Source organism: Mesoplodon mirus, assembly GCF_964341445.2.
Source record: "Mesoplodon mirus genome assembly, chromosome: 2".
In the NCBI taxonomy this organism is placed as follows: domain Eukaryota; kingdom Metazoa; phylum Chordata; class Mammalia; order Artiodactyla; family Ziphiidae; genus Mesoplodon; species Mesoplodon mirus.
Window position 1 is genome coordinate 55,495,481 of NC_138977.1, and position 22,303 is coordinate 55,517,783.

A 22,303-nucleotide genomic window follows, 5' to 3' on the forward strand; every position below is an offset into this window, starting at 1 on the left:
CTTCCACTCTTAATCTTCACTATCTTTCTTACTTTTCTATAGTACACACTATCTAATAATGTGCTACTTATGTTTGTTTTTTATTGTCCATCTTACCCCTTCAGAATGTAAGCTTAGATCTTTGTTTTGTACACTGATATACTCTAAGTGTCTGGAACCGTGTCTAGGACTTAGTCAGTACCCAAACTGTTAAATAGATGAAATCTCTGAGAACAACCCATTGTTAAGATATCAGTATAGCCACTTTAAGTCCTGATTTTCTAAGTTTATATATGGCAATTCAGTTTCATATTAGACTGAAATTTGCCATTATATAAGTAAGATTGGATTTATTTACCCAATTTAAACAAAATATGTCAAGCTATTTGAAGTACTATCAGTGCAATTAAAAAAAAGTCTTTAGATACATGACACTACATTCCATAAGTATATAAATCATTAAGGCCCTAGATTCATTGGGGAAATTTAAGTTGTCCGGTAGTTTATGGTTTTTTCTGTATGTGGTGTTAAGTGCAAAAGAATTTGCTAAATACATAATGTAGTATAATTTTGCTTCCTTTGAAAGGTAAGTAAGAAATAATCATCTTGCTGTAGTCAACAAGTAAAAGGAGAATAAACTTTAAAAAGTAACCAGCAAATTACTAACATCTTTTAGAATATAAGGTTTTATTTTTCTTTTGAGAGATTACTCTATGTCTTGGGAGTGATTTCTATAGCCTCAAGTATTCAGTCTAGTTTAGCATTGCACTATTTTATTTTTGGATTTCTCTACTAGCCTTTTGAGTGGTCTTCCCTCTTCAGGCACTTCATTACCTTGAGCCAGGATAGACCTGGTGGTGATACTGGCTTAAGAGCTAGTGCCAAAGTAGGAGCCACACAGAGGGCCTGGAGTCAGACCCAATCCAAGAATGGCTACTGATTACTACTGAGGAAGAGATCAATAATCAGCATTAAGAGAAAATATCAATTTTGAGATCCAAAAGGTGAATGTGAAGTTAGAACTAAGGAGCAAAATAAGATCAGAAGCCAAGGTACCAGGAAAATGTCTAAAAACTAAGGGCAAGGTGTGTGACGCAGCAGCAAATGTTATTCACCATAACTGATCCAAGAAGATTTCTCCCAGGAAAAGCAAAGTGAGAGAATTACATTCTCAGTGGGCTCATCTGTGCTTCTGTCAGGGAATGAGAGAAGAATAAGAAACACAAAGTTGATGGGGCCTCCGGCCATCCTAGAGCAGCCCTCTGCAGCTGTTAGGCAAAACAGACATCGGATAGCTACTTCCCTTGGAGAAGCAAGGATGGTGAAAAGAAAAATCAGAGCCTTTCAAGCAACAGAGATATGATAGAGGAGTTATAAATATGATTCCCTTTAGTCTTTTTTTAATAGATACAAGTTGCCAAGCCCTATTTGGGATGTTAGATGATAAAAGTTGTAATATGCCAAAGGGAATATTCAAACCTATATTTACTATTCTCATAAAATTTACAGTTTAACTATGAAGACAAGAGATGTCTACATGAAAAGTGAAGATCACTTGCTGACCATGTGAGTATTTCTGCTTCCCAGTTTCTTGCCTTATAACACACATTTTTAAAGAACACTTTCTCCAGAACTGTATCCAATCTCACTGGCCAAGGAACTTTTCAGGGATCAATCCCATGTACACAAGACTAGCATTACATAACCAGTTTATCCTACATCAAATGTACCTGTGACCCCCATAAAAATGTATTTATTCAATAAATCTTTATTGAGCATCTATAATATGCCAAGTGCTATTGCAGGTTTCAGGGAAACTGAAGTAGACAAAACAATGTTTTTGTCCTCATAGAATCTATATCACAATGTCATAGATTTATATGTCCTCTCTTCCTACTAGGAGAAAATTTATTATTTTTATTCATTCCCTTACAGTGCATTTTTTAAACCAAGTTATCCATCAGAGTCTGTTGATAAGTGTAGCCTCTTCCATCCCCTTGAATCAAAATCTTGGGGGAGGGATTGGGAAATTTATCTTTTTAACAAGCTCTCTGGGGGCTTTATGTGCATTGATAGCATGAATAATTTGGGAGGAAACTGCCCTGTTAATGGCTTACTATCTGAGGAATTGGATGACGTCTATGGGATCCCTTTTGATTATCATGACTGTTACCAAGCTTCTCATCCTTAGAAGATATGAAAGCTCTCCAGGGTTTTCCACAGCCAATTCATCTAACTAAGACTAACACTTTTATTTTTTATAAAATTACCACTTATTTTTAAACAAAATGGTTTTCTCTGTGGGGCAGATGTTACCATATTCTGCTCTGGGGAAGAAAATAATCAAACATTAATTACTAGTTATGGTCCACTAGATACTCATTTTAAAGATAAAGTTGAGATGATGGAAATTTAGGAACTCTTCTCATCAAAGAAGGCAAGACTGAAAGTATCTCAGAAATCCACTGTAAACAATATAAAAAATATTCATTGAAGTAGTTGTTTGTGAGTAAATGAAAGTGAGTATACTCAATATTCAATACTAAATAACATGCAATACCAGCAAATACAGTAAAGTTGATATTATTCAAATAACAGCTAACACGGGCTTATAATGTGCCACTTACTATTCTAAGTACTTCACAGATATTTAGATGACTTAATTCTCAAACACTCTACGAAACGGAATTTTGTTATTATGCCCATTTTGTAGAAGAGAAAACTAATGCATAGAGAAGATAAGTAACCTAGTGAAGGTTAAGGAGCTGGTAAAGTACAGCCAGGATTTGAACCTAGGTGGAAAAATTCATCCTCTTAATCATTAGACTAAGCTTCTCCTCTTTAGTTTTTATGATTCTTGTTAGAAGACTCATACCAAAGAAATTTATGAAAACCTATTCTAGAAATCAAGAATTTTATTTTATTACAGCTTCCCTGACACAATGACTTAGGATAATTTTCATTTGGCTCATTTTAAAGTGAAGATAGCAATGTTACTGAAGCAGGATCATCTAGCAGATAGAGGTGTAAGCTAAGAGAGCTATGGTTCTAAATCTCAGTTCTGCCACTTGCTTGCTATATGACCTTGAGCAAGTTACCTTTCCAAGTCTCTGTTTCCTCATCTTCAAAATGAAGGTTATAATGGGACCTACATCATAATATTGTTTACAGATAGAATAAGATAGCCCATTTAAAGCACTTAGAGAGTGCTCAATAAATATTACTAGTGTAAAAAATAGCAACAGCATCAATAAACTGAACCACATGATCTCTTGATTCTTGTACTCACACTAAATATGGCTTATTTCTCTTCTAAAAAAAAAATAAAATGACAGCAACCGAAACAACAAACCAAGTCATAAGCCATGAAACCAATTATGTCTTTTGTGGGAAAACCAGAAAGGTTATTGGACACATTAGTTTACATGTCATTAGTTATCCTCTCTACTCCAAAATGTATGTGTTCTAGCATCCTGAGACACCTTGTATAATATAATCTCTGTGACTCCAAGAGGTCAAATGGGCAGGCAGTTAATGCTTCTCTGTGAAAAGCTCAATAATTCATTTTATAAATTTCAGTTCAAAGCTATGTTGAGGTTAAGAAAAATTGACATTCGGTCTGTAAACTTAATGTCAAGCTCAAGAAAAACTCTGGGCAGCGCATGTTTAGCGATTAAGTGGATGCAGACAATAAAGACGTTGCCAAATTGTAAAGCAAGACTTGGAAATTACAGAAAATGTTGCTAGTTATTGATTACGGTGACCATTCAGTTCCTATTGAGCCACCCAAAAGAATCATTCATTTTCCAACAGAAAGCCTGCTCATTTGCAAGATAAAAGAGAGACATTTCTGCACATGCCCATAATGTTCTTCACCACTGGGGGCAGCTTTACATAAGACTGCATTCACTAAAACCAAAGCAACAGTCCGAGCAGCTTTCAGAATGACAGCCTGCAGAAGTGAGCTGAGCGTGTGCACGGTACGGGGCTCTCCTGCCTTCTGGGCTCCAACGCAGCGCTGTGGCTGAAGTGGGTGCTCGCCATCAGAAATGCTGGGCTACGGGATACAGATGTGGCCGCTCAGGTAGCCTCATGTTGCCTGGAGGAATACATCTTGCTTTCCGATAAGAAGAAATTGTAGAAGCCAGTTTTTTTTCTTTTTTTTTTTAACACCCCCCCCCACAAAGAAAAACTGTAAAGATGCAAAAACGTAATATTCATGAAGATCCTATTACCTAGGAAGATTTTGATGTTTTGCTGCAAATGCGGTGTTGGGATTTATTTGTTCTTGGAGTGTTCTGCGTGGCTGGCAAAGAATAATGTTTCAAAATCGGTCCATCTCCCAAGGGGTCCAATTTTTCTTCCTGGGTGTCAGCGAACCCTGACTCACTACAGTGCAGCTGACAGGGGCTGTCATGCAAGTGGCCCCCTAAGCCAAAGCAAAGACCTAAGGACGACCTTTGAACAATACAAAGGATGGGTATGTTTTGTCATTTTTCTTCTTTTCTTCTTAAAAAAACAAAAAATCCACTAATCTGTATATTAATTCTGCCTTAATTATTGTAGAGATTACCTTGCTCTGCTCTAAGACTATAAATTCGATTGCTTAGTTGCCATGTTTCCTTGCTTAACTATTAAAAAAAAAAAAGCCTAAAGACAATTCTCTTTAAATTATAAGGAGATTATATTTGATGTTAAATGTTTTTAATCTAGATTTAAATTTCTAAAAAAGAAAATACATGCTTATTTTTGCTTGATTAAAAAATAAATGAATTCCTTTTTTGGGGGGATAACTTTTCTAAGTTGTTTTTATTTTCAGGTTTCAATGTAATTAGGCTACTGAGCGGATCAGCTGTAGCACTGGTTATAGCCCCCACTGTCTTACTGACAATGCTTTCTTCTGCCGAACGAGGATGCCCTAAGGGCTGTAGGTGTGAAGGCAAAATGGTATACTGTGAATCTCAGAAATTACAGGAGATACCCTCAAGTATATCTGCTGGTTGCTTAGGTTTGTCCCTTCGCTATAACAGCCTTCAAAAACTTAAGTATAATCAATTTAAAGGGCTCAACCAGCTCACCTGGCTGTACCTTGACCATAACCATATCAGCAATATTGATGAGAATGCTTTTAATGGAATACGCAGACTCAAAGAGTTGATTCTGAGTTCCAACAGAATCTCCTATTTTCTCAACAATACCTTCAGACCTGTGACAAATTTACGGAACTTGGATCTGTCCTATAATCAGCTGCATTCTCTGGGATCTGAACAGTTTCGGGGTTTGCGAAAGCTGCTGAGTTTACATTTACGATCTAATTCCCTGAGAACCATCCCAGTGCGAATATTCCAAGACTGCCGCAACCTGGAACTTTTGGACCTGGGATATAACCGGATCCGAAGTTTAGCCAGGAATGTCTTTGCAGGCATGATCAGACTCAAAGAACTTCACCTGGAGCACAATCAATTTTCTAAGCTCAATCTGGCCCTTTTTCCAAGGTTGGTGAGCCTTCAGAACCTTTACTTGCAGTGGAATAAAATCAGTGTCATAGGACAGACCATGTCCTGGACCTGGAGTTCATTACAAAGGCTTGATTTATCAGGCAATGAGATCGAAGCTTTTAGTGGACCTAGTGTTTTCCAGTGTGTCCCAAATCTGCAGCGCCTCAACCTGGATTCCAACAAGCTCACATTTATTGGTCAAGAGATTTTGGATTCTTGGATATCCCTCAATGACATCAGTCTTGCCGGGAATATATGGGAATGCAGCAGAAATATTTGTTCCCTGGTAAACTGGCTGAAAAGTTTTAAAGGACTGAGGGAGAATACAATTATCTGTGCCAGTCCCAAAGAGCTGCAAGGAGTAAATGTTATCGATGCAGTAAAGAACTACAGCATCTGTGGCAAAAGTACCACGGAGAGGTTTGATCTGGCCAGGGCTCTCCCAAAGCCGACATTTAAGCCCAAGCTCCCCAGGCCGAAGCATGAGAGCAAACCCCCTTTGCCCCCCACAGTGGGAGCCACGGAGCCTGGCCCAGAGACCGATGCTGACACTGAGCACATCTCTTTCCATAAAATCATCGCAGGGAGCGTGGCCCTTTTCCTGTCTGTGCTCGTCATCCTTCTCGTTATCTATGTGTCGTGGAAGCGGTACCCTGCCAGCATGAAGCAGCTGCAGCAGCGCTCCCTCATGCGAAGGCACAGGAAAAAGAAAAGACAGTCCCTAAAGCAAATGACTCCCAGCACCCAGGAATTTTATGTAGATTATAAACCCACCAACACGGAGACCAGCGAGATGCTGCTGAATGGGACGGGACCCTGCACCTATAACAAATCGGGCTCCAGGGAGTGTGAGGTATGAACCATTGTGATAAAAGCGCTCTTAAAAGCTGGGAAATAAGTGGTGCTTTATTGAACTCTGGTGACTATAAAGGGAATGTGGTGCCCCTCTCCCTACCCCTCTCCCTCTCACTTCCCCGGCAAGGTCCTTCCCTGTCCGTTTTAGTACATTCATAATACTGGTCATTTTACTTTCATACATAATTAACCCATTGAAATTTAAATACCACAATCAATGTGAAGCTTGAACTCTGCTTTAATTTAATGCCTATTGTATAAGACCCTTTACTGATTCCATTAATGTCACACTTGTTTTAAGATAAAACTTCTTTCATAAGTAATCCTTCACATCGGCTGTTATCCTCCTTCTGGCAAGACCAAATCTATAGTCCTAGAAGGTTTGCAGTTCATTGGCAAATCAAGGAAAAAGTGAATGATCCCAGGTACTTGGAGCCTGAACTGCTTCTAGGAGAGGACTTGATTATAGGACATTTAGGGACAGCCTTAAAACAATGCCTAGCTTAAAAAGAAAACTGCAGGAAACTATCGAAAGATGGTGCTCTGTTAAAGCAGCACCATGAGCAGTTTCCAGAGGTGTTTGAATTACAATAAAGCAAGCCTAGGGAAAACTGTTGAAGGGTTAAAATGCTGCAAGTAGACAACTGCAAAATGTGAGGAGACCGTAAAAATACAAAGTTTTAGACCTGAAGCCTTGTCTCTGAAACTCATCTCTGTAAAATCAGACTAGAGGTTTCACTGTCAATTTCTTCTAGCCTCCACATTTCCAAAATAAGTAAATAAATGAATAAATAAATAAATAAAATAGGCAGGAGGCAGATTTCTCCACTGCTCTTTACTTTAAGGAGTTTTCAGAGATGAGGCTTGCAAATGGGAATGCAGCTTGCTAAATGCATGTGGTGGGAAGCTTACCAAAATTTCTCTTTCCAGCTCTTTTAAGGACCCTAATATAGGCAGTGGAATTATGAGCTCTGTCTGTTCTTCTGTTTGGGAGTTGTCAGGCTGTCCTGTTGTGTTCCACTCTATGCTCTGCACACACACCAGTTCCCTGATGACTGACACTTCATTCAGAGGTGTAAAGAGAACACATTCCAAGACACGCTTTCCACCACCGACAGCCTCGTTGAAAAGAATAGTTTTGACAACACCTTAATAAACGTATAAAATAAATCTTACAGGACAAAAGACCAACCCCATGGCAGTTGTCTTTTGCTTTTCTATTGCTGATGTTACAGTGTCCCCTTGTTCATCTATATTGTGAACTCCATTCATCAGTATGATTCTGTACAGACCCTGTTGGCAATCTGCAAGCTGCATGCATGTTTTTATGTCAGTGGTGAAAGTTTATTGCCTGCAGCACAAATATCACAGCTTCTGTATTTAAGTAACTTCGACCACAGTTCATTTAGATTTTAGAAAAATGTCTTTAGCCAGTATTCTCTTTCATCCTCCAAAATGAAGAATTCTATTATAGGAGTAAAAATCAGGAATTGCAACATTGAGCCCGTTTCATTTAATTTGGCTTGTCAAGCTTTATATCTTTAACCATGCCCCTGTTCTTTCAAAACAGAATCACTGCAGCAAAAAAGAAAAAGTAAATGGCTATTTTTACCAGCATTTTTATATAGTTTGGAGTCTTTTCATATTCTGAGAGGAAAAATCTAGGCAAGTCACCATGAGATATAATTGCAAAGAAGCCAGATTATAAAAATCATACTTTTATAAGCAATAAAGAAAAAGGAGCCTCGAAAGTAGATTTCTCAAGGAACTGTACTTTGATTTTGATTAAATCTTAAAATAGATACCAGTTCAGAAAAGCATCATAGCTACAATATATTTGTCCATGAATAACTGTTGGATATACATTTATTAATGGTAAATAGTCATGGATTCCCAATTGATTAATAATGCAGATACTTCCTTATAGTACGATGAATTGGATGACTGAAATTACTGCGATGTTTTTCACTGAGGTTGTAATTTCACATTTTTCATAAAATGTCAGTAAATACATATTACATCTAAAAACAAAATTTTCTTTGGTCAGCCTCATTTTTACCTGTACTAAACATGATTGTTTTAATTAAATGCAGTGTTAAAGTGAAAAAGCCCATTTTTATTCTTTGACTTGACCTTCTGCCTCATTTGTCATGGATACCAACTAAATTTGGGCAAGGCATATTTATATTCATATTTTCAAACTCTTGCAAAAACTTGATGCTGTGGTACTGCTAGTATATATAAAATATGTTTGCTGTATTAAAAGTGTTTCTAAAATTCAAAGCCACTTGGTGTGTTAAGATTACATGAATGACCAAAATTTTGAAGCTTGGTCATTTTTTAATGCCTAACTTTAACTACATATAAATTTAATAATAGAGAAGAACCAGAATAAAATCCCTTAGATTGTAAAAGCAATTTTGATTCAGTACATGGAATTACAAAAAAAAGTATTTTCCCTCTCTTTGGGAATGAAGCTTCTTTAGTTCTCAGTACATAATTCTTGTAGGTTAGACAATCACTAGTTCACCACTATAAATTTAACAAAGCCAACTGGTGAATGAATGTTCTCCTGCTCAAAAGTCATCATCCTCACCACCACCCCATGGCACTTTTTAGACTGCATACCATAAATCTATTCTCATAAGTATTTAAAAACTCATTGCATATTAGAAAAATATAATTGATATTTCATTTTCTATTCCAAATTTATATTGTGTCTGACTTTCCTCAAAGATGACAACATTTAAATAAACAGCCTGACCTGTTGAAATACACAGCAGAGATGCATCAATGCAGAATAGATTCAGTCTTTGAATGCTTTACCAGGGAGAGAGGAAATACAGTTTAGTCTCTGAACTGTATGGGTTTTATCCCCAAATTTTTATGAGCCCTGGTACGCATAGTGCTACTGCAGCATAGAGTTAATAGTCCAAATGCCAGTCTTCCAAGCAATAATTATGCAAGATATATTCCTTTTAAATGAGTTTATATTTTCCAAGGATGTTGACATTACATCTTTTCAAAGAATTTAAACCATTTTTTTCTTGATTCAGTGAGTCAACTGCCTAAATAGACAGGCAATAGACTGTGTTTCTGTGGAGCATCAGTGACCTCCAGTGGCTGGTTAGACTAATCACAGCTATTCAAACATTTTGTTTAGTTTTTTATCCTGAACCCTTATGTAAATGTGGTTTACAACATATGGTTTTCAATCCATGAATCAGATTTTACTTTTATTTAGTTCATATCCCTTGGAAACATGGTTATAGTACAATTTTTTAAGTTATATTATGTATATTGACTTATTTAGTAATGCCCAGAGGCCATAGAACTGGAACTAAGGGCTAGAAATAAGTATCCAAAGATGAAGAGCAAGTAATAATGCAATAAAAATCGATAAGAAATACTTTTTAAAGTATTTATAATCATCAACATTGGCCAAATATTCTGATATTTTCGTTAAGTGAGAATATTTTCCATAGGCACAATACTGAAATATAATTTAAGTTGGGGAAAACAAATTTCAATATTAATACTGAAAGAACCAGCACCAGTTATTTACCAGTCAGGAGTGTCTGAGCTGTGGAGTGAGGGAGGCCTCCCCATCCAGCTCTAGAACTCTCCAGTTTGTTATCATGCCAGTGACCTGTGCTTTGCCCCAGTGCTCTCTCCCTCCCTCCCCCTTTTCAGTCAGCTGAACACTGTTCTATTAGGCTCTCTGACAATGATGTTACAGTCTAAGAGGTGATGATTCATACATAATGAAATTATGCTTTCCTTCTGGGGAAGGATAATGCAGAGTCAGATTTATAGATTTGGCAAGGATTTTTAGGATGCTGTAGGTGCATGAAATACCTTCTCTTCCCTTGACATTTACCAAGAAGAGAACTTAACTAGTTTATTTAAAGTGTGGATTAAACTAGCATCAGAAACAGCATCAGGCCATGAAGCCTAAGACAAAATGAGTTCTAGACATGACAAATGAGAACTGAGCCATGAGAAATGAAAAATTCAGAAACTGTGTTGCCTCTTTTATTCCCTTTCCCTGGATTCTCATTAGAATCTGGATTTCATGCAAACCCATGGAATTTTGCTATACTTGTATTCTCTTAGCTACCTACATCAAAAATCAGAGGCAGCTGGAATAAATCATGAACACAAAAAGTAATATCAGTGGATTTTAATTACAAATGTTGTAAGAGAAACAGAACTGATGAAAGCCAAATAGGTTGTATTAAATGACTCTTGAAAACTAATAAGATAATACACAGGTGAAAGTAAGACTTTCTAGAATCTAACCATAATAGCCTATAGAATTGGACCAACTTTTGCCTACTCTTCAAAATCATTGTTGATTTTTGCACAGTTGGTTAGAATACAGTAGAAATATTACAGAGAAAGTCTACATAAAAACAGATTATGATTCTTTTGATTTAAGGAACATATCATGGCCATGTAAATAATAGAGTATAGGCCTTAGATTCAAATTTCTCTCACACTCGCAAATCAAATAATCCTGAGGAAATTCCTTAGCTTTTCTGAACTTGAAGTCACTCGTCTGTAAAACGGGCAAAATTATTGACTTCACATGGTTACTGGGAGGACAAAATGTGAGCAACACTTTGTAAACTCTAAAATGGCAACTATCTATTATTTTCAAAAAGCATTTAGTGAGATAATCAGTTATGTTTGCCAGTGTTCTATGTTTGGCCTGGGTTAAAAAGACATTACTAACCTCTATGTAACAGAAGCCTAAATCCACTTTACATTAATATGAATTCTGAGACTTGGCAGTGAGTCTATAACTTAATTTGCCTTTGATGTTTATTTTCCATAAAAACAGTTTCTTCCATCCCATATCAATAATGACCGCAATGTACAATAAACATAAATAGACACCAACCAGAGCTTATCAAACTAAATCAAAATTCTAATTGGGTCCCAAAAAAGATCATTATAAAAAAGGTTTTCAATTAACATAGGTTACTTGCCCTGACCCTCTTCAGTATCACTATTTTGAGCCCTTGTCGACTTTATACCTTATAAATATAACATTTATGGCAAGATATCATTATTGAGCAAAAAGTAATTGCTTTTCACATGTTACAGTGGGATTAGCACATATTCCAGGTATCGATTACATGACATCTACTCTGTTGTTTCTTTTTTTTCCCCCAATGAAAGATTATCCAAAATTTCCTCCTAGTATAGAAATTATTATTGACTTTACCAGTTATTACTGTTGAAAATCACTGGATTAAAAAAAAGTAACATAAAAATACAAAGGCTTTTTTATGAGTTATAACCTATTCATTTATGCAAAATTAAATACTTAAGAGTACTCTTTTTGGGCCTTTCATCAAAAAAATGACCAGTGTAATCAAAAATTTCTCTCTACTGGATGTAGCTTTTCTTACCAAGTATGATGTAGCAGACGTGTTTCCAAAATTCTTATAATTTCAGTAGAAAACCATCCTCTTTGATAGCTGAGTTCCTATGAAATCTCTTGAGAACAGAGAGAGGATGATGGGTTTTCAGTGGAAAAAGCATTTTTTAATTTTATTCTGATTTACCTTCATAGGATTATTGGTACATGTTCTTGAGTTAGGCCTCCTGAACATGTGAGGAGAATTTCAGGAACACAGAGAGAACAAGACTATCTGGGTCACAATGTAAGACCAAGCAGAGGGAATCTTTTTAACAACTGTACTTTCTAATAGCAGAAACTTCATATGCAATAATAATCCATTTTATTGAAAAAAAGAGAAAAAAAGAAAAAGAGCTTCTCTCTTGACCTATCCAGCAAATGTTGTAATGCAAATTGATTACTTTTTTGATAATTCTTTATACCTTATTTTCAGGGACTCCCATTTCCCCCTGACCCAGGAAAAAATTTCAGTTATTCTTTTATCCCACTTTTAAATTGTTGTTCTCTACTTCCTATATCACACAAAAAAGGTCTTGCCTCATATAAATCAACACAATTGGTCATCTTACTCAAAGGAGCATCCTATCTTCAATAAAAAATGTTAGACCATAAAACAAAATGTAAGTCTGGCTGACCCTTCCCCCTTTTCCCTATAGCTTACAAACCACCTCTACAGTACCTTTTGATTTGCAGTGGAGGAAAGAAGAAATATAGTTGAATTAACAATTAAATAACTCCTAGAAACAAAACATAAGACTTTATGAATGGGAATACTCAACTATATGTCATCAATCAAAAACACATATCAACAATCAGAATTTTGCCTTTCAGGGATGAAATGTAAATTTGGGGGGCCTCACGAATAAAATGATAAGGCAAAGACCCCATTTAGCAAAGGCAACTTCTATTGAATCTTCATTGCACTAATTACATCTATCCAGGATGTAAAATACATTTTGCCAGTAAAGAGCAAAGGACTTCAGTTAAAAATAAATCCTTATTCAGCACTCTTGGAGCTCAAACTTATTGATGAAGTGGGGGTACAAAAGAAAATGTTTTCAGACAGTGACGCTACAGTATAGTGAAGCTATACTATCCAGTGGTGTTCATGGCTTCAACTGGGTGGTCCATACACATAGCTAAAAAGTGCTTCTTGTCATTAAGTTTGATCTGTTGTACTCTCTGAAAAAAGGAACATGATTTTTGATGCAGTCAACCACCATCTCATAAGAATGTTTAAAGGAAACTTGTAGGACATACCATGTTGATCTTGAAGTAACTGAGTGACTTTAAAGTCTCTGATAAACTGGTTATAACTTACCACAGTGAAAGAAGTTTAAAAACTAACTTGATACTTTAGGATCAGTGTTGGCTTGTTTTTCATCAATTTATGAAAGGGATTCTGCACAATTTGTATGAAATTTTAAAGTAAAAGGTACAAATATTTGGTTGGAGTACTGCCATTTACCCTAAGGAAGGTTAGGTAACATCACTGAATTACAATTAAAACGGAATAATTAAAGATCTGTTTAATATCGCACAGGACATATATATATACATAAGTATTTTATGTTTTCCACCAAGTTAGACATGTTTTAGATGCTTAGGGAAAAAAAAGAATCCATGTCCTTCCTATAGGATTATTCACATTTTATCACATATTTGTTTATGTGTATGTGTATTTTTGTGTACTTGACTTATTATGTGCCAGGAATGTGTATATAGTTTTTTTTCTTAATATAAGGACAGAGTCCCTATATTGACTCTGTCCTCTGATAAATTTCATCCATTAATCTTAAATCTTGTCCCTCTTTATAGGATTGCCCTAAAATAATTCATACCCTACCCACACAAGGCTTCTCAAGCCAAATTATACACCTCCAGCTCCATTAGGAAATGATTTCCAGTAATTTACCATTAGGGTATCCCTCTGCTAGTTAAATTCTGATCTGCTAGTGTAGTCATCTTCCCAGCCTGTGGCACTCACTCCAGCCTATTTTATGTCGTTAAAAGGCAACATGCACTTAGTTCTATGGACTTTTACAGGGATGATTGAGTAGTAAAATGTAAAAATCTACATATATTTTTATGGGCTTCACTTTGGTTGTCTTTATGGTTGAACACACAGAGATGTGCGGGGTCTTAGTTTACACTGAAATGCAAAACCATTAAGCTAGCTATAAATTAAAATGAAAAGGTCAAGATAGACCAAAAAAAAAGAGAGTCTAAAGATCATGTTATTTATTTCTTAATTTTAAAAATAATACTAAATAATGAACATCCTGTATTTCACTTTCCTGACATCTGTTTTACCCTCCATGTTTCCCATCATATTCTTGAATTTAAACTTAACATTTCTTACATTTTCCCACTTCTAACACGGAGGTTTCTTTTGTTTGTTTTTTAGTTGTTTTGTTTTGTTTTCTGCCTGCAGATCTTTTCCCAATGCTTTTGTTGTATCATTTTGCCTGCTCTTCTAGACTCCCCACTCAAATTTTGATCCTGTCAGAAAGTCACAGCGTAATTCATCAGTTTTGTGATTGGAGTGATCAGACAAATGGACTGGGTTTGTCTCTAGAGTGCAATCTAGTCAAGTCTGGTATGTGTGCCTTCTGTCTTCCCTGCCTCCATTCCCATGCCTTTTCTCCACTTAGGATTATCCATACTGAAATTCCTCCATCCAGTGCTACCTAGGGCTCTCTTGGTTCCTTATTCCTTACCCAATATGTATCCCCAGATCTCAACTAGCATCATTATCGATTCCAAGGACACTTACACCTAAATGGGGATAAAAACCTTTTGCTAAAGGTGAGAAAGTCATATACTAAGAGCAGGGGTTATGCTTCGAGGGCAAAAGTGCTTTGCAAACACCTCTGAAATCATCCTACATAGATACCTCTATATTTTTCTCAAACATGAAGTTGGCCCTTCCCAAAGGAACCAAGGCAGGACAAATAATCCATGTTTCATTCACTAAACTATAGTTTGAGAAATCTCTTCAGTGAATTACCATTATACACAGGCTTTCTCCTTAGTCTTTCTCCATGGAGAGACAATATTTTATACAATAAAGAACGTGGGCTATGGATACAGGATGAACCAGTTTGAATTCTGGTTCTGGGACTTAATAACTGCAAAATCTTGAGTGTTAGCTTCTTCATCTTAAAAATAAAAATGTGTAAAATAATATCATCACAGGATTGTCACAACAGGGCAAAGAATCAGCATTTCTTGAATATTTTTATGTACTTTGTTTTGGCACATTGCATGTATTATTTAATTTAATTTAATTATTTAATTTAATACTCATAAAGTTCCTAGATGATTAAATAAGATGACTTAGATGAAATCACTTAGTATAAAGTTGGGCACATAATCGTAACCTTCTCCATCCCTTTATTAGCTCTAATTGCTAAAAATTTCAGTATAACAGAATGCTTTAATAGCTGTATTCCACTATCTATTTTTGCATGGAATAACAAACAGATATCTGGCAGACTTTCAAGAAATAGAATCTTAACTGCCATAAGCTCAGGGGCAACTGGGCACATGAGTAATACTGAAGAGTAATGTGGTACATAAGACCAAAATCCTAAACCTCCCATCATTATTCCCATTATTCCCCATGCTCTAACAACTGGACAGTTATTGAAGTGCTTTCCTACCTCTGTGCTTTTGCTCAAGCTATTTCCTTTGTGAGAAATGACTTTCCTCTCCCTTCCAAGTCCTCCTGTCAATCTCTGAGTCTTCTTATAACAGATCCAATTCAAATTCCACTCACTCTAGAAGTCTTCTTAATCTTGCTTGCCCTTCCCTGTTTTCCATGATATTTTGTATGTCTACTGGAGACAATAACACAGGCTGCCTTATGTTAGAGTTATTAATGTGTTTTCATACCCTTTTTGAGGAAAGGAACCATCTCTTCTTTTCTTTCATCCAGTGGTGATTGGTCATAAACTTTTATTCAGAGTAGATGTCTGTTGAACTGATTTTCTGTTAATTATTATAAGGTTATTGTCAACTTTTTATTTATATAGTCTGCATGTACATTTTTGTGTGTGTGTGTGGTACACGGGCCTCTCACTGTTGTGGCCTCTCCCGTTGCAGAGCACAGGCTCCAGACGCACAGGCTCAGCAGCCATGGCTCACGGGCCCAGCCCCTCTGCGGCATGTGGGATCTTCCCAGACCGGGGCACGAACCTGTGTCCCCTGCATCGGCAGGCAGACTCTCAACCACTGCGCCACCAGGGAAGCCCACATTTTTTGTTTTTATTTTATATGTACTTTCTCACATATAAAGTCTTCTCATTTATCAGTAAACTGGTTTCAAAAATTATTCTTACAAAATATGGTTTTTAAGAATCATGTTCAGATTTAAGTTGCTTCTATGTTGTGAATAATCTAACAACATTTTTTCTTTGATAGTTACCAAGGGTATGACCATTTTAGCTGGCATGTTAAAGTGACTAAGAGCTAAAAAGAAATGTGGGACAAAGAAAGAATATTTCATTCAAAGAATGAATACATCTTGTTTTTAGTGAAGGTTGGGTAGTCAACTTTTGTTGTAAAAGCCATATATTTGTGACTGCTCCTTGTCCACTGCCTCTTGGGAAAGGTCCTTTTCTCTTTAGCTTCATATCTTCTCATCTCATGCCTAGTGCCACAAGGTTTCTGCTTTAGACACATTCCAAGGCCTCTCCTCCCTTCCCAAAGTGGCTACCCTACACTATCACAGAGACCAAGTCAGAGGTCTTTGGCTTTCTGATTATATACATTTTCAAAGTAACTATTCTACTGAAGGTTTCAAACATCAAATACTAAGAAGTTGACAATTAGAAATGCTCATTATTTGTTTACCTCCTGAATACTGATTTTGTAGAAGGCACAATTGATTATAGATGATTGAAGTGTCTGCCATTTGCTGGGTCTCTCCTTTCCTACCTTCTGTCCATCCTCTTACTCCTTTTCACTGAATTTCTTTTCTCTCTCTCATCACCACTTAAAATATCTTTCAATTTTTCCCTCTATCCAACTTTATTGATAAGTCAATCTATACTATACTTGACTATGCACCTACTGACTGGGTTAAGAGGAAAATACTAATGTTTTTTTTTTTTTTCTCTTAGAAAAGCAATAATTAAGATGACACAGTCTAATAATTTAATTTAAAAGGGAGTCAAAAATCTATTTGTTTTCAATAGCTTTTTTTAGTTCTATAAATGAAGAACTATAATTTTGTAAACTGTAGTTTAATTTCCAAAATAGAAGTTACATCCCGCCCAAATATATTTTTAAGTCACATTTTAATCATGATTTGTAAAGGCAGGGCAGATTTGTAGAACATCCAAGTATTCCTTTAAATGTGAGGTATCACTCAGACTCTGGACTGTGGTAATCTTTGCCATCAATGGAGCAGATGCATTTTTGGAACATATGTAATAATACGAGAATTGAAATGAAACCTTCATTTAGTCATAAAACTTGTAGCTATGAGGGTTTTTGAGAACCTTGTAGTCCATTTTCTTACCTTCTATTTGGAACTCTAAGCTAATTTAATTGTATTTTTAATGAACTTCCAAGGACTGCATTCCTTAGTCCCTCTCTTAGTTATCCATTTCAGGGTTTTACTACAAACATTGCATCAGTTTTTACCTCTAATCTATATCTCTCTTGCTTAAGATATACCCAGTGGTTACTTTAATTTTAAAAAGAATTTTTTTTGTTTCCACTCTTATTTATAAGAAAGAAACATAAGAAGTGTTCGAGCTCTGGTTTTATTTTTAATCTTCAGTATTGGAATCTGCTTGGTCTAGCTCAAGTAGAGGGCCCTGGGCTCCATGGCATATAGTTTGAAAAGATGAAATACCACTGTTCTGAAACTGGCACTAATCTACTATAGATTCAAGAAATTCTGTGTGGTTAACAGCTGAATGAAAGAAACTCAGTGCTTAACTAACCTATAACCAATCACATAGGCAAGAAGTTTCCAGTAGGATGTATTCAGCAGTTTTCAATACCAAGCTCACAAATTATAATTCCAGAGGTCAAATTTGCATGTAACTCTTTGAACCACAACTATCTCCTCATACTCAACTCAGTTTTAACATCCAGCAGTGTGTTGTGCAGAAATAATCAATGGTTAAATTATTCCCATTTTGTTGGCTCAGTTCACAGTAGCCCACTGATTAGTTAAAACAAAACAAAACAAAACAAAACAAAAAACTATGTGATCTTCAATTGTATTTCAACTGTACCCAAGTGCAGATGCCATCTCTGGTAATATGACAAAACAGATTTAAGTTTATAAATGTTTCTGTGTGCTCCAATCACAACACGCATCCTGCAGTAACTATACTGTAGTGCAAAGTGTTGTAAAAAATGCAACTGAGTTTCCTGGAGAATCATTTTAGAGTTAATTAAACCTTCTCCACCTGTAATTTAAGAAAAAAGAAAAAGCCCAACACTTCTAAAGACTATGGGAGAAAGGCAGTTTAAGAAATAGAAGTCCTCTGTTTATCCAGGGATGTACGTTACAAGGCAGACAGCTACACCACAGTAGAGGGACAACATTTCCTCAGCTGATTCAGTTAATTAAAATGCACAGTTACAACAGGCTTTCTTAGAGCCTGCAGCTGAATGACTGAAGTCTCCATTTTCCTACAGTGTCACACAGAACGTGAAGAGGCAAACATACTGCCCAAGCACAATTTGACTCGCTAAAATCCAGCAATATAAACATGAAATACATTTCTCAGGCACATTTTAAAAGACGTATTACCAAGATTCATGGCACAAGGATAGAAATAATTTGCAGTTAGGCAGGACCAAGAGAATATCCTAGGTTCCTCTCAAAGTAGTTTTAAGTAAAATTTATAAATAAATCTTAAGGGTAGAGTCCACTTTCAATGCAGAAATCTTCAACTCTTCACTTTCAGATGTATGGAATTTGAATCTGACAAACAGCCCGTCTGTTGCCAGGATTTATGAGTGATATGAAAAATCAAAGGCCACAAAAGCTGTTTGTCACATAAACTGCAGAACGCAATACCAGTCTGCAGGGCTCATTTGCAGAACTCATGATGAGCATGGGAGGAGGGGATGCTAACAGCTGCAGCCTTGACTGCACTACCGTGCCAGCCAGAATTCAAGCCACGTGAGCTGGGTATGGGTGAAAGAGAGGGCCAACAAATGAAAAAAAAAAAAAAAGAAAAAAGAAAAAAGAAAAAAAAGAAGAGGTTCTTGTATCTAAGTTTTTATTTAAATCAGTACATCAGTGTGCATAGATGAATACCTGCAGAACCAGTTCAAGATAGATGTGGCCTGCAGGTATTCAAATTAAATCTGTTCATGGAAGACTACATTTATTTCCTGGTATGGAAGAGATATTACAGCCTTTGAATCAGACTAGCAGCATGGCATCATGTCAGTTTCCTCATCTGTAAACTGGGAACAATGTTTCACATCTCAGGGCAATTTCAAGAATAAATTGAGATAACATGTTTGTGGGCATGGCAAGTAATAAGTTATTCTCATCTCTCTCATGAGGTGTTTTCACAACGCAATGAGTTGATATGAATGGGAAAGTGAAAGTTCCCATATTAACCATATAAATTAAGAAGTCTGCAGTCTACAAAAAATGATTAAATATTCCTGGAGCTTAATTAATAAGTCATTAAATCAAACCCAAACAGGGCTTACCAAAAATCTGAAAACCCTCTATTAATATCCATTAATGGAATTGTCATATTAAGTTTTGTTCTGTAACAATTTTGCTTAGAACCACAACAAAAAATTTTGGATCTTAGTATTGTCCTTTTCTAATAATTCAGCATCATTTCCTTTTCATAAACATTACTTGAAGAACTGACTCCATTACCTTTCAGATGTCTCTTTAAAATCTCCTCTAATGTCTCTCTGTATGTCTCTCTTTTTTTTTAAATTTTTTTCCCTAAACATGGACATATCACATCCCCCGCAACACTCAGTACTGAAGGGAACATGCTATTACTTTTGGAGCAAATAAAATAGTCTATATAACTTAGCACCTAATTCATTTCTAGTGGGAAATAATTTAGGCATTTGGAAGAAAGGAACACAATATTATTTAGGTTTTCAAAAATTTCAATTGAGTCTGTGAAATAATGTTTGAATTATTCAAAGCAATTTATCCAAAAGTTACAATAAAATATTTCAATGGATATTTATTGAGCACCTACTACATGCAGGCATGCAAGTGGATTTTTATTTTTACTCAAGGCAAACAAAACATAACAGATGACAAAGGATATTTGAAATTTGGAGTCATACCATCAGGAAAGACATTTAATTATTTGACTGGTTTTGGAAAGTCACTTCTTCATAAAGCATTGAGTTTTCTCTTTTCAGGAGAGAAATTTGATATGTGCCCTTCACTGGAGACATGATAATAATTAGTTCTTTTTAAAGATTTTTGAAAAGAGCAGAGATGAAAAGAGCTGTAAGAGTTTCTAAATGACACAAGATCTGTGAAGTGGTAGATAGTTAACACAAACCTCATACAGCTGTTATGTGGATTCATTAGTTAATCTGTTAATGACTTTGAAGTGTAAAATCTTATCAGACTTTTTTTTTACACTTTAACACATATGAGAAAGAAATTACTCTGTCTGAAATTAAAAACTGACTATACCATTCTAATATATTGGATCTTTCCATGACATACCTTCAAGATGTTCTTTCCTAGTCTGATTTTTTTCTTTTTTCCAGACAACTCCTAAAAAGCCTATCTAGACCCTGATCCCCTACCCCTTTATTTTTCAGTATTGGCATTGGCTTCCAGTTAGCACTAAGCATAGAATTGAAAAATGCCCATGACAAGGTATTTTGTGTAATAATATAAGGTGTTATTTGATGACAATGGCATCAACTGTTAAACATGCTATTTAAATGTAGTTTTGTATCTCTATACAGCAGGGGAGGGAAAAAAAAACTGTTGGGTAAATCTGAAAGAAAGTGAACAAGGGAAGGAGTTGAAAATCCAATGATAACTACCTTGCTCTTTGAAAATAGTGACTAATTTCTCTCCTGCATGCTGGGAATTTGAGAAAGGATGGCAGAGGCATAACTAGTTTGGCAATATTCTACTATGTGGGAGACATTTCTATAGCTTAAACAAAAACTATGGTTGACATACAATATACACAGAGAAAAGTGCACGTATTATCAAGGTTATCCAAGCCAAACGGATACTGGGCACTCCTGTGTTCTCTGCAACCAGATCAAGAAATAGAAGAGTCCCAGAGCTCCAAAAGTCCCCTTTGTTTCCTCCAATCACCAGCCCTATTTCCAAGGGTAACGACTACTGTTACCTCTAACAGCATTAGAATAGCTTTATTGGGCTTGGTACTTTATATAAATGGAATCATAAAGAATGTACCCTCTTTTGAGTCTTGCTTCTTTCTGGTGACGTTATCTTTTATGAGATTCATCCATATTGTTAAGTGTAGTTGTAAATCTACAGATTTCTAATTGTGGTCTCTCCACCCCTCCCTCACCTGTACACACACAGAATTAATCCTTTTATTCAAAGAATGGCCAAGGATCCCTGTGCTGGGAAGTCCTTGATGAACTTCATGGGAGACTCAAGAATTGCTAGTGAATAATGTCCTCCTGTCTCTTTTCTTTTTGCATCAGTAAATATAATGCAATCTCAAATTATTTTGCACTTTTAAAATCTGGTCATGGAGAGAACAAGGTCTAAGGAGCACACTGAGGTAAACATTTTTTTCAGTAGCCCTTGTTTTCAGCCCTGAATCCCCTACTCAGCTATCCTTACCAGCAAAGCCCTCTGTCCCTGTCCTTCAGCTCCTAGAAAGCCTGCCCTACTCTAGCAGCTGTATAAAAAAACAATTGTGTAAACTACTTCACACCAAGGTGTCAATGCCTAAATCCTCAGCTCTCTAAGGTATGGCCCCAGGACAGTGCTGTGACACAGAGGCCCAGTTACTCTCCGATTACTCTCTAATGGGGTCTCTGGTAGAGCTGCATTTATTGACTTGTGCTATAAGGTTCCTTTATACTGAAGGACTCTAAAAAACAGATTGGTGGCATTTGACGCTGTTTTTACTATTAGAATATTATTGAAACTATTATTTCACTACATCACACAGTATTCTCTTTAGGAGAGTCCATGGGGGAAGGGAGACTACTTCTACTTCTTCTAATTCACTTCATTTTAAAATACATTGCTATTCATGCAACTGATCTTGCCAATGCCATCCCCCGCACTTCCCCCACCTCTCTCCTGCTAAAAATACCAAAAAATAAGAGATAAACACTTCTAACAAATGTTAAGAAATTTATAACTCGTCTTTTTGGTCTACCTTCCTCACCCTTGGTTTCATCTTTTTCTTATGTTCTCTTTTTAAATGTCTTTAATTTTTAAAAAATCCTGATGAATTTAGGAAGAATATAGATTAATTTGATGAAATATGCTATCCCTTAAGAAAAAATTTTCAGTCCCTGACATTAGACCAAGCTGGCCAACTGAGGGATGTATATT

The 22,303-nt window shown here is 36.1% G+C and overlaps 2 protein-coding genes across 2 annotated transcripts in view; one reads left to right on the forward strand and one right to left on the reverse strand.

Moving 5' to 3' along the window:
* Window positions 1-22,303, reverse strand: part of CTNNA3 (catenin alpha 3) — a 1,654,963-nt gene that overhangs the window by 914,998 nt on the left and 717,662 nt on the right. The gene's annotated exons all lie outside the window — the stretch shown is intronic.
* LRRTM3 (leucine rich repeat transmembrane neuronal 3) overlaps window positions 4,408-22,303 on the forward strand; it is a 183,906-nt gene continuing 166,010 nt past the window's right edge. The window contains exons 1-2 of the mRNA XM_082639557.1: window positions 4,408-4,459; window positions 4,799-6,330. Coding sequence (XP_082495683.1) covers window positions 4,456-4,459; window positions 4,799-6,330 — 1,536 coding nt within the window. The 5' untranslated portion in view covers window positions 4,408-4,455. The remainder of the gene's footprint in view (window positions 4,460-4,798; window positions 6,331-22,303) is intronic.